At 41.6% G+C, this 12,816-nt stretch overlaps 1 protein-coding gene across 1 annotated transcript; it reads right to left on the bottom strand.

The window, feature by feature from the left end:
- Positions 1-137: 137 nt before the first annotated feature.
- On the bottom strand, positions 138-6,228 carry hapln3 (hyaluronan and proteoglycan link protein 3). The gene is made up of 5 exons (XM_018685696.2): positions 6,071-6,228; positions 5,063-5,218; positions 2,739-3,137; positions 1,957-2,259; positions 138-1,871 (listed from the first exon to the last, which is right to left on the bottom strand). Exons 2-5 carry the CDS (start codon positions 5,205-5,207, stop codon positions 1,585-1,587), a joined length of 1,134 nt encoding a protein of 377 aa, XP_018541212.1. The 5' UTR covers positions 5,208-5,218; positions 6,071-6,228; the 3' UTR covers positions 138-1,584.
- Between the last annotated feature and the right edge of the window lie 6,588 nt (positions 6,229-12,816).

The raw sequence follows: 12,816 nt of genomic DNA, 5'->3' as shown, positions 1-12,816 counted from the left end.
ACTCTTGTGTGATATCACTGCTGACCCTCCAATCTTTTCTAACAGCAGGATTTGCAGGGAGTTGCTTAGATTTGCTTGGATGTTTATATTTTTAAAATCACCCAGTTTTTTTCTAACAAATCTCCTAAAAATGTCTTTACAGTAGTGTTTTTATTGATTTGTAGAAAATAGTACAAATGCATTGACATATATAAAGAAAAACAAAAAAGGTACATGTGTGTAATTTCTTCTTCCACAATGGATGTAAACAAGGTAGTTTAAATATTACAACAATACAGAAAAATACAGAGTACTACTCTTAATCACCCTTCAGAAAAATGAGTAAGAGATGCATTATACTTTATGAGTGAGATACACAAACATTTCAGGAGACGAACAAAGACTCTACAGTATATTTCACAGTGTTAGAAAGACAGAGAGAGTCTGTGGTGGAAGTAAACTACAGTGAAAGAGTGTGCAATCATGGACCGATGAGAAAGATCTGACACTGAAAATAATGAGAAACACTCTCCACTCCCTCAAAAATCAAGGTGCCCTTTAGCAAGGCACTTAACCCAAAAGTCTGTGGTTGTAGTATGAAGCTCCCAACAGCGAATGTTAAAACATTTGTTACTGTTTGACTGTAAAGCTCTGGATGTAAATGTTTTTGCTGAATAAATACCAGGCAGGTGAAGGACTGAGGTGTGGTTGGAGAGCACTCTGAATTACTTTGAATGTGAAGAGGTTGTTTTTCTGAGTCCAAATGCCTTCCCTGAGCGTGAAATGAATCGTCTGTGAATTAAAATCAGTGCTGGTGGTGGATCAAAGTCAAAGCTGTTGACCCAAATTTCAAAACAGCTGCAAAACATTTACAGCGAAATTAGCTTGATCTGATCTGTGAGGGGGGAATTGCAGCCAAAATAACTGAGGGCAAGAACAAACCATGGGAAGATGTTTCTCTAGGCTGCTGTTGTGGTTGGGACGTTACACACTATATGGCCAATAGTATGTGGACATTCCTGTCCTTATAGTTATAGATACTTTTTGTCTTATATGAGTAAGATTCTTTCCTGTTTCTACATGATAATACTCCCTTGTACAAAATGAGCTTCTTGTTGAAGAACTGCCTGACCTGCATAAAGCCAACACCTTTGGGACGAACTGGAATATCAACTGTGAGCCAGGCTAATCACCCAACCTTAGCAGCTGACTTCCTGCAGCCAGGATCCCAAATCTTGTAGAAAGCCTTCCCCAGAGAGTAAAGGCTGTTATAGCAGCATATTAATGCCCTCTGGTTTTGGAATGAGATGTTCAGCAATTACACATGGATGTCATGTCCACATATTTCTGGCCATATAGTGTGGACATGTAGTACAAGTGCAAAAACAGTTGTTGACTAGTAGTAAAGTTCAATACTGAGACGTGAGTTGTAGTCTTACAGAGGTGGAGAGTGATTAACCCAAATGGTCTCACTTTAAAATAGCTCAGAAATGAACAAACTGGCTAACTGCTAATTTGCATCCAGGCTACAGCTAATGCTAACCTCCCGAGCAGAGGTCTGGACCAGTGTGCTGTTAGGATGGTTTGTTTTTGTCTCGTGTTGAGTCAGAACAACAACCGATAACAGTAGACACCAAACTTTAGGTACAGAGGGGGGAACCCAAAGCTACGCACCCCTGGTTCAGGTGGGCCGCAGTTAGCCCGGGCTTTTGTGATAGGATAACGCACACTCTCATCAGCCAACCAGCCGGCGTCACAGCGGTCCAACCCCATCAGCCTCCAGGCGGCGTACAGCTGGCCCACTTTAGCAATTTGGCTTCCATCACTGGCACAAGCCTGGACCGCTTCAGTGAAGTTGAGCCTGGTCGGGTGCATTAAGAAGTACACGGTCCCTAAGGTAGGAGATAATCCTGAATAAAGACACTGCCATACTTTAATAAACTTAGGTTTAAAACATGCACACATCCCTGTACTGACCTTTGACAGAGGCGGAGAAGCAGAAAGCATCATAGTTGTGGAGAAGGCGATGGCGTTGCCCGTAGCTACGCAAACCGGGAGCTAAGTCCACGCCCCCACAGCCATCGCGTGGGACTGTGATTGGATACTGCACCGTGCCATCAGCCAACCAGCCGGCATTACACCAGTCCAACCCTTCCTCCCACGCTGCGAAGAGCTGCTCGAATGTAGCTAGAGTGGCGTCCTGATCTTGGCACGCTTGTTGGGCCCCAAAGAAGTTAAAATGGTAGCGTCCTTTCTGTGAGTAGTAGGGGAACACCACGCCTGGACATGGAGGAGAAGTGTTTTACGACAGTTTGTACAGGCATCCAGCATATATGGTGTAACATTATTTTTCATTTGTATCCATCTGGTGAAAGTTAGTCCATTATTCACTCATGTTTTAGCTCTGTTTTTGGTCTCATCCATCCATTTGGTGTTGGCCAGATAACAAACAGTGGGTTTATTGTTACTGAAAACAGCTACTTGTTGGTGCTGGAGATGATGTTGATGTGGTGAGACTGAACAATACAGTAAATGCTTACTACAAGCAGAAAATGTAGTTGTTTGACTCAATATAAGGCGTATTAATTAACTGACTACACACCGGTCATTGATACACCAGGTGTGTTTTTCTATTACCTGCTGTGGTGTCAACCCATGGAGAGCAGCAGCAGTTTTCTGCCCAGTTTGATTTACTATGGCTTTACCAAAAGACTTCATCAGTTGACATAACCCTTCTCACACACACACTTCTTTCCCACCTCGCAGCTCCAGCTCCACCGTCACACTCTCGTCCTCCAGGCCGTCAATCACCTCACAGCGATATCTTCCTGTGTCGTTGAGTTGCAGCTCATTGATCACCAGAGACATGTCCCCTGGCGCTGAGCGTCTCAGGCGCACGCGGCCCTGGAAGCTGCCGTAGCTGCGGTGACGGTTGCCCATGGCGACCATAACCTCAGTCTCCCTGGCAAGGGCTTCGGGGGAAGCAGGTGCAGTGACAGTGTTGGCAGGCAACCAGGACCATTTGACCCGGGTCCTGCGCGGGGTGGTGAGCTCAGGCTCATAGTGGTAGTGACAGGGGAGGGTGACGCTGCTCCCCCTGGTGGCCGACACTGAGGACTGCGGAGATTCCACATGGAGCCGAATTCCATTGAAATAGACTAGAAAAACAGAAAAAAACAACGTCTTTTAGTTGGTAGAATCCTAAGTTTAGTCTCTGCATTGGGTATTGATGAGATTATTCACAATGTTGGTTAAAGTGAAATCTCTCTAGTCTGTGTCTTTAATCTGTGCTGTGTGGAGAGGTGGTACTGAAGTGGTCAGGTAATGGAGCAATTAAGCAATTATTGATGTTATTAGCAGCACCTGTGCTTTCCCTGTTATTTGTTAAAATGCCTGTGGAAAACTTCACTGTTACATAGAAACAGGAAACAACAAAATAGAATCACAGGTGGGTGTCAGTAACTTTTAAATGCCTTTGCTAATTATACTTCATTCAGAGAAAGCAAAGTTCCTTTCAAAATATTTAATGTTTTATTCAAAGCAAAGCCTCTGGTGAAACACATTGTTTGTACAGTTGCACTTATCATTCAACTAATAAGCCTCTCAGTGTGGAACGATTAGCTGCATGAGTCCTGTTGTTGTTGGCACCTTGGAAGGTATTTTTTTGATGCTGCACACAAAGGAACCGTCCTTTGTTGATGTATTTAAATATTTCATTGTTTATTTTTCACAGTGTCCCTGGATCTGTCTCACCCTTGCCACAATTTGTATAGAATTTTCCAGGAATGATTTATTCCTTTGCACTGAACTGTGGGACATTAAGAGTAAATTCAGAAACTGTGCCTCAAAAGTGAATTAAACCTGCATGCTGATGTTTGACCACAGTAACTATTACCACTTTTTTAGTCTCGACTCACTTCATATTCAAAACCCAAGTAGGATCAGCATGTAGAATGAATATTAGAATATTTTAAAGCAACAAAATGTAACTTTTGCTGGGCAACAGCGCCCTCTGCAACCACGAGAGGTAATTGACTCTATTAGGCTCTGAGTCTGAGTGCTTCACTGGCTTTCATTTACAGAAAACAAAGTCTATCAATCACAGATCTCTGACGGCACAGTCCCACTCACTGAACGGAAACACTGCCGGATGGTGTATATTCTTCATGACCCCTGACAATTCATACTGTCATTGTAACAAACATGCCAAACTCTGTTTAAAATTCTTGATATTTTCAAAGTTTCCTTGCTGGATATTGGAGATGAACGCTAGTTTTTAAAGACTTCTAAGTCTTGTTAACTGATCTACAGTTCGACTCTTGAACTTGCTGGGCCTGATTCTAACAGTTAAAGATGCTGACTATCACTCAGTTGATGGAGGACTGTCAGTCTACCATCAAAATGATTTTGAAGATGTTATTCTAAGGTAAAATAATAACATAATGATGCTTTAATGTCTTTCTGGCAATGCCTCACTAGCACACCAAATTACACATGTGCTTTTCCTTCTCTTGTCCTGACATGCCAAACTCCCCCAGTCTGTTCAATCATAAACTATTCACCCCTATTTTAATCAAACACAGTGTGAAAGTACTTGAGGGTCAACTCTACCTTCTCCCAAACTATTTACATGAATGACTTTATAGTTTTACAGTAAAATAAATATCTCTGAGGTTCATCTACAAAGTCTAATTGAATTTGTTTGGCTGAACTGATATTTTATGTTTGGGGGCGACATAAACATGGATATGTTCACTTCCTCTATGCTGAGGTAAGTAGACACTACTGATGAGTATCCTAAACACACACACACACACACACAGGACTGGGCCTCCGGAAACAGAAACCCACACCAATCACCAGCAGAGTCTGTTTTTATAACCCGGTTGACTGCGTAGCCTCCATGAATTATAGTTGTCTTCCTCCCACATCATCCAGGTGACTTCCAGCCAGCTGTGTTATCATGTACACAAATGATGTATGTAGTTGATCTGTGTCTCACACACACACACACACGAAATCTACAAAGCCCTCCCTCTCGGATCTACACAAACAAACAAACACACACACAGAGTGAACTTACTCTCTCCGTTGCCGTTGCCGTTGCCATTGCCATTGCTGATATCCTGGTAGTGAAAGCCGTTGCTGTACCCGGGGAACCTGCCCTGTGCGCCAGGCAGCAGCAGGTACAAGCAGACGGCCAGTAGGGGGCGCAGTAGACTGAGCATGACGCTGTCCTCTGCAAAACAATACAGTCCTCTTTTTTAGCTCCCTCCTCTAAAAACTGTCATAAATACCAGACACACACACTGTGAAATAACAGTCTAGTGATTGAGCATTAATTTGGTGAGTGCTACAATTTAATTCAACCTCAAAACAGTGTGCCACACCGGATTAAAAAATCAAGAATTAAAAGTTCCCCAGATGACTCCCTTGTCTGTGCATGATGAGATCAGTGACTCTCACCTCTGGTTAAAAAGCAAGCCAGCAGTTACTAATGCATTTAAAGGAGACACAACGTTTAGTTCTGAAGTTAGCTTAACAAATTACACCGTGGAAAAAATTCTGAATAGTTTATAGTTATTGACGGGAAACTGCTTTTTAAAATGCATTTATTCGACTAATCCCATAAAACTGAATGAAAATAATCTTGCCACAGCCAGAATCTATGAAAACTGCGTACCAGGGTGAATTATAGGCTACATTACATCGTTTCTATGAACTGTGGAAACAGGAAAAACTTTTCTCACCTCAGACATTTCACAAACGTCGAGAATGCACGTTTAATATCTTTTCTTTACAGGTTCTCCTTTCCCCTTTCTCTCACCTTTAAGTGTTCAACCCCTCTATTTTTCATTAAGCAGATATCATAATTTTAATGTTTTGTGTCTATTATCTGTCTAACGTGATAATGCAGCCAGTTCCCAGAGGTTTCCTTTAACCAGCTGAATTATACCACTGCTCTAAAATTCAACCGCACAGCCCGTTTAAGACATAAAACACGTGAACTACCTCCGATTTAAATCTGTTGTATGGGCGTCTGTTCGTGGGAAAAACGGCTAAAGTCGTAAAAAAAACCCAACTGACTCACAGATAAGCACTTGTCCGCCCGGCGTGTCTTCAGTTCATCTCCTCCTCATCCTCTGCTGACTCTCTACTGTTCGCAGAGCAGCGCCGCGTTCAGAGGAGCGCGCGGCGACGTCACGAGACAAGGCATCCCCTTTGAAGTGAATGGAGCACCGACAGTGACGCGTCCCACACGAGCCCACCATACAATAGATAAAACAGTGTCAGTGCTAAATACCAATAGACCGGTTTATACTGCCGGTAAAACCACCGTGAACATCTCAACGCCAAAACCTGTAAACTTCTTTGTTTGTTTGTCTCCTCCTGCATGTTTGTAACTCAGAAGAACTGATGCTAATATGAGGCTGCAGCATTATAAGTTAGAAAAGTCAATGGAATATCTTCTTAAGTTACAGAAAAATCCCTGTTTCTGTCTCCAAGTGTTAACTTGTTAAGCTGCAGTAAAAGCATTGCAACAAAAAGAGTGATTTTTGTAATAAAACACCAGTAACTTTGATTTATCTGACTAAAATTATGAATATAATTAGTTTAAAAGAATAAGAAATCTCAGTCAGAATTAAGATACCAAAACTGATTGGAATATCAATCTGTTGCCTTTTCATAAATCAATCAAAAGAAAACCATGTAAATAACTTAACCTGATTACTTCCTGTTCCTGTGCATGCCCTCCATTTTGATTTGAATATATGAGGACGTACATTTCTCCACTTCCCAAAAAGGATGATTTCCAAGCTGAACTGTTCCTCTGTGGTGAGTTTGTTTTTAAGAACTGCACATTGTTAATAAGAAATGACAACCTATTCAAACAAGTATTCACAGAGCATGTGAATATGATAAGCATTCATTTAAGTATTCATAAGTAATCATCACTTTGCACAAGCCACGCAGCTGTTCTGTCAATCAGTGCATGTAAACAGACCATATTAAGTCACATCCTGTGTAAACAGTTGACTCCAAATCTGTAATCAGAATGAAAAAACATGTGCATGTGACCGCAGCTACAGACTATTGAAGCCCCATATTAGCTTCAGACAAACTTCTGAATATGTTTTTGCACAGAACAAGGACTGTGGGCACCTGACTGATGTTTTAAGATGGACCTGGAAAATTGTGAACCTATCCTTTAATATTCCATATAAACATCGGTGGGAAACAACTAAGAAGAAGCAAGGTAAGTATAAAATATTACTCTGATACGTGTCACCAACTAGTAGAAACACTATGAAAACTAATACTAAACATCTAAATGTCAGTAGCAAATTAAAGGATATTACTAGAAGTGATTCCTCTCAAACAGTCACTCTATACAAATATCTGCACGGATGCCACATCACCACATCTTGCACACAGATGCGACCTGATTGCTACTTGCATCGCTGTTTAAAATTAACAGGGGTCAGTTCAACCTGGTCGACCCCTTTCTTGACCTCATCTTCACCTCATGCTCTTTTTCTCAACCTCTGAACTGAAAGGGCGGCTGCATTATGACAGATAATACCAGCTTTATCTGTACAACACATTAGTTATTCAAAAACTTGCTCTAGTTTATTTCACACCAACAGTCATAAGTATGAGAAATTTCCTATGTCTGAGTCCATTCAAAAGCAGAGGAAAGTCCTCATTAACATTTAACAATGCAGGTGTATTTTAAAGACTTTTCCCCAGATGATGCAACACATCATGACCTGCCTCTGAACCTCTGGAGTTTGAAAATATAAGTCAGTGATATCAGACAAAAATAGACTTATTTGTCATCGTAAGCTCTGGATAGAAAATCCTGAAAATGTACAATCTCATGCATGTGATAGAGAAACTCTGTAACCAAGAAAAGCTGCACATTTTATGAGCCGCATCAAATAACAGATATTTACAGCAGTTTATTTGTAAAACAACATTGAGTGTGAAGTGTAAAACTTGTTCTGTCTCTTGTCTTTTTTAAACAGCACCACTGTCACGGGCTGCCAGCTGCTCCTGTGCTCCTGATATGTTGAGGCTGACGGAGCATATTCCATGCTCCTGTTTTGCCATGGCCTCAAGTAACACAGCAAATATTGCCACACAAACTCATATTTCAGTCATTAGCTGAAATAATAGAAGCCTTGGTGAAAAACAAGAGCAATTCCAGTTCTCCGCTGGGGCCCCTTAGAATGTGCTGGTCCTGCGCCACCGCCTGAATATCTGAGTGAAGGCTGGTTATCACGGTGCAGATGGAAGCTGCCCTCCTGACACTGGCACGCAGTGAACTCTACCGCTCTACTAGATATTATTGTCTGACACGACACTGCCACTCCCCTGAGTCCCCCAGCTAAAGAGTCTTGAACCTCTATGAATCCTGCACGCAAAGCTTTCCTCTGTGGTTAGCCCCTCTGCAGCCACTGATGTTTTTCTAGCGACTTGACTGACACCCAGCCGACTTAACAGAAACCCAAGACCACCACTATTTCAGCAGAGAGGGGGTGCAGGGGGGTGTTGGTGTGGCGCTGGGTTTGGGGATGTTGAGGAAAAAGCTGCTCTAAGCCCCTAAAAGACATTTAGCTTCAGTTTGTCAGTTTGCTTCATCCTCTGACGATCATAAATGTCTAGAAAATGTTACAGCAATCGATCCAATGGTTGTTGAGATATTTCAGTCTGGAACAATGTGATGGACGGACCAACAGACCAACACGTCTGTTACAAAAGGATTTGAACTTCAGTTTGAGTTTATGCGACCTTGCAAACTGTCTAGCTACATTCGTGTCACAGTAACAGCTAAAAAAAAACGATAATCATCTAATGGCAGAAATCCCAGATCCGGATCACTACCAACATTTCATCAGCTGTGGTTTACCCAAAACTGAGCTCCTCATGCCAGTTAACCCTCAATATCCATCCTGTTCTGCTCCTTCTCCTCCCTCCTTTCCTACTTTCCCCTCTTTCTATCTACAAACTCACAGCCACTCTGTGTTTACCCAGCACTGTGAAGGCTGCTGGAACTCCTACCCCTGCTGCAAATAGAAGTTTTATAGTGGTCTACCCAGCAACGTTAGAGGGTGAAGAAACTCAGACGATGATGTGATGATTCATGTCACATTATTGGACAGGGTCATGAAACAAAAACATATTTTTCACATTCGTCACAAGAAATGGTTAAAATCATTCAATTAAACCATCTCTGGTTAAGGTTTTGGTTAAGGTTTTTCATATTTGCATCTTCACTCATCACCACTGATGCTGAATATCATGAATCACAGCCTATTATTTCAGTAAATCCTTCACTTTCACTCCCCTTTCTTTCTCCACCACTCTCACCACTTCCCCGTGTGCTGCCGTCAGTACCAGTATTTATGTTGGGCTCTTTTCCTTGCCTGCGATTTCCTCTTTAAAATGCACATGAACAATACGAAGAGCCACACTAGCAGCTTTGAGAAGGTGATGATAGCACTGTAACATGATCAGAATGACAGCGCTAACATGCTGATGTGTAGCTGGTATGTTTACCATGTTCATCATCTTAGTTTAAAGTAACATTATGTAAATATTGTACTTTAAAATAGCAGCTTCTTGCACTATGTAACTTTGGTGAGTGGGTACGACCTCCTGCTAACTGAGTGATAGCCAGCAGCTTACACTGCTGGAATTAGGCCCAGCAAGTTACAGAGTAATGTCAAACTCTAGATCAGTTGAAAAGAGTTAGAAGTCATTAGAAACCAGCGTTTATCTCAGAAAATTTCAAGAATTATAAACAGAGTTTGGTGTGTTTGTTACAGCGATAGCACTTCTGGCTCCAGGAGCTGGGAATCATTAGGAATACATGACAGGAATGTCATTAGTTTTACAGGTGTTTGGTCATAAACTAGAGAATTGGACAATTAAACTTTTGACCTGATGATGGTGCTAGATGAGGAGTTCGCCAAAGTTGCCACTTTATCTTGAGGGGAACATGAACATCTGTATCAATGTATGTGGAAACTTTAACTGGCTCATATCACTACAGGAAAATTCAGAGGATCATCATAGCTGGGAGGCTTCATCCTCTGTGGACTATGAATGTCTGCACAAAATTTTATGACACTCCACACAATAATTTCTGAAATATTTATATAATATATTATTTCAGTCTGGAGCAAAGTGGTGGATTCACAGACTGGCTGACAGGCAGTCACTGCAAACCACAGAGCCATGCCACAGGCACGGCTAAAAAACTGCTTCAGTCTTGTTTCAAAAAGATCAAAGATCCAAGCTCATTGTTTTCTCAGAAATGTCTAAAAATGCTTGGCTGTCTTCAAAAAGTTTTCATAAAGTGCTTACAAGACAGAATGTGGTTCACCATGCAGACCACAAGTAATGAATGATTTATGAATTTCAGTTAAGCAATGAAACAGTTTTATTCCTATATTAAACTATTTTCATAAAATGTTAAGAGGCAGTATGATTGGTCATCAGGAGTACTAGCTCCTAAAAACCTGAAACCTCCCCTCAGTGTGTGTTAGTGGCTGCAGCCCCCGCTCTCAGCTAGTGTGACAGCCGCTTCCCCTCCCTGTGTGTCTCCAAGCCATTATCTCTCGGTGTGTTTGAAGAGACCAGATCGGTGCTCTTCCCAAAGCCTCAGATGAAAGGTTTTGGCCTGGGGCCCCAAATACCAGCAGCCCCTGTGAACTGCTGGGCGACTGTGGCGGTGGAGGGGTATAATTTCTGCAAAGGCAGCGACATTCAAGGCCCAGAAAGGTGAACGGAGCTCGGACCTGGAGTCCGGAGAAAGACAACATGAAAGAGGAGGAGACGACTGTGTGTGTGTTTATGCTTGTGTGGTTTGACTGAAAAGCCAAGCAGTTGATCATGTGCAGTCACACACTGTCATTAGCAGAGACTCCTCATAGAAAGGGACGGTTAGTCACAAAAGGTGTGTGTGTGTGTGTTTGTGTGAGAGAGTGGTTTCAGTGTGACTGTAGTGATTAGAGAGGAAGGCTTCAATAAAAGACCAACAAGAGAGTGAACTGCAGGGCTCAGGGTGACGCTCTCCAGCCTGATTAAAAGATCCAGGGTAAAATGAGCTGTAATAACAAATAAACACTACAATTTCCCATCTTTTTGTAACTCACTGATGTAAGTTTAGCCCCAGCTAAACATACAAAATGCCAAATGAGGGGTATAGTTATGAACATCACTGTGTAAAAGCCACTCATCAACCATCAAACCAACACTTTGAAACATTTATTTGAGCAGAAATAACATAGGTTTTCCTCTCTCTGAGATGACGTCCCTGGAGATGTTGTCTGTGTTGGTACATACCTGATTTAAAATAGCAGTTGTTTTCAGGAGCGGATCCTTCCTGTTCAAACCAGCCGCGGTGCCTCCAGTTTCCTGGCTCGATGCCTCCGTCCGTCCCTGGCCAGCTGTCATACCAGGAAACCAAACAGAGAAAGAAGCCCTGCACAGAGCTGATGGCAATGCTGTCAGTCAGGTTAAATGCTCATATTTTCCAAGACAACTCTGGTAGGTATTACGCTGTTTACAGAGAAGAGTTTGTGTTTAGTGATCCTGTTGATAACTTGATTTGTGTAACACTTCAAGCTTGGGTCATAAAGTCTAGAAAATGTCACAAAATTTGATCAGCAATCTAAAATGCCTGAAGACATTGAATTTACCATCACATAAGACAAAGAAATCCTTTCATCTCAGGGGCAATTTTTTGCTGTTTTTGCCCGACTGAAACAAGTAATCAATTATCAATTAATTTTCTTTTGAGTGACTTATTGTTGCAGCTTTAATAAAGCTAAACCTCTAGGAATTTTCTCTATGTTAAAAATAAGTGTGAGTGTTGGATGTTGGATTTTAAAATAGGATTGCATTTCAGATTCATTTTGTCAAGCAAGTATTTTCATATTCAACAACTGTTTTTATAGTTTTTAACATTTTGCAGTCGGTCTGAAACCATTACATTCTTTCACATTCGTATTAATACTTACATTTTAATAGATTAAATTAAATTTTACAGTGTTTCTGTATCTAGTAATGTTTAGTTGTAATCCTTAGTCAGTAACGTCTATCTAATGGTCGCACACACATGCCTACATTAGAAGTGCAAGAGACATTTTTCAGGTGATCTCACTGTAGGAATTAACTAATTATTTAAGGGTCACTTAATCGCAGCAAAACCTAGAAAGGCTCATTTTCCTCAGGTTTCTCTAAAAAAAAAAGAAAAAAGAACAGCAGTGGGGAAGACAAGATGGAGAAGTGGAGAGTTTTGTTAAAAGGACACACAGGAGAAAGCTGTCATTAGGTCTTGAATGCTGTGACCTCCTGCATCTCCACAGGAGAAACAGCTGGTTTAATGTGGCCGGTGGTAACGAGACAAACATTTTCCTGCTGGCTGTCTCACATGATAATTAGCTGGTATTTACTAATTGAACACGAGGTGACGTAATGTGGTGGAAGTACTCTGAGCCGAAATGCTGCAGCAACATTAATCCACTCAAACAATACGCTGAAAGACAAGAATTTAACCTTGACAATGTCACCGTGTGAATGTATTTTCATATTATTGAAGGATTTCCCCTCTTCACTGTGACCTCCACACACTGTAATGAGACCGAGAAGAGGATGTGCCCTCCCTGGGTGAAGATATCTTTGGAAGATTGTATGGTGGTATAAAGGGAGATTAGGCCCCTGGGGTGTTTAAATGCTAAACAGGCAAAACGACCCTCAGTGCTTTTGGTCTTTTGATCCTCCACCTTTTTAAATGGAAAACAGCTCCAATGAATTCAGCATTAT

The sequence above is a fragment of the Lates calcarifer genome, linkage group LG10 (genome assembly GCF_001640805.2).
Source record: "Lates calcarifer isolate ASB-BC8 linkage group LG10, TLL_Latcal_v3, whole genome shotgun sequence".
NCBI classification, from domain to species: domain Eukaryota; kingdom Metazoa; phylum Chordata; class Actinopteri; family Centropomidae; genus Lates; species Lates calcarifer.
This window is presented reverse-complemented; position numbering and strand designations above follow the sequence as displayed.

Coding starts and splice junctions, on each gene's coding strand:
- hapln3 (XM_018685696.2), bottom strand. CDS start 5,207: ATGCTCAGTCTACTGCGCCCCCTACTGGCCGTCTGCTTGTACCTGCTG. Junction 3,138..5,062: donor CGGCAACGGCAACGGAGAGA/GTAAGTTCACTC, acceptor CTGTTTTTCTAG/TCTATTTCAATGGAATTCGG. Junction 2,260..2,738: donor GGTGGAGCTGGAGCTGCGAG/GTGGGAAAGAAG, acceptor CTCCATGTCCAG/GCGTGGTGTTCCCCTACTAC.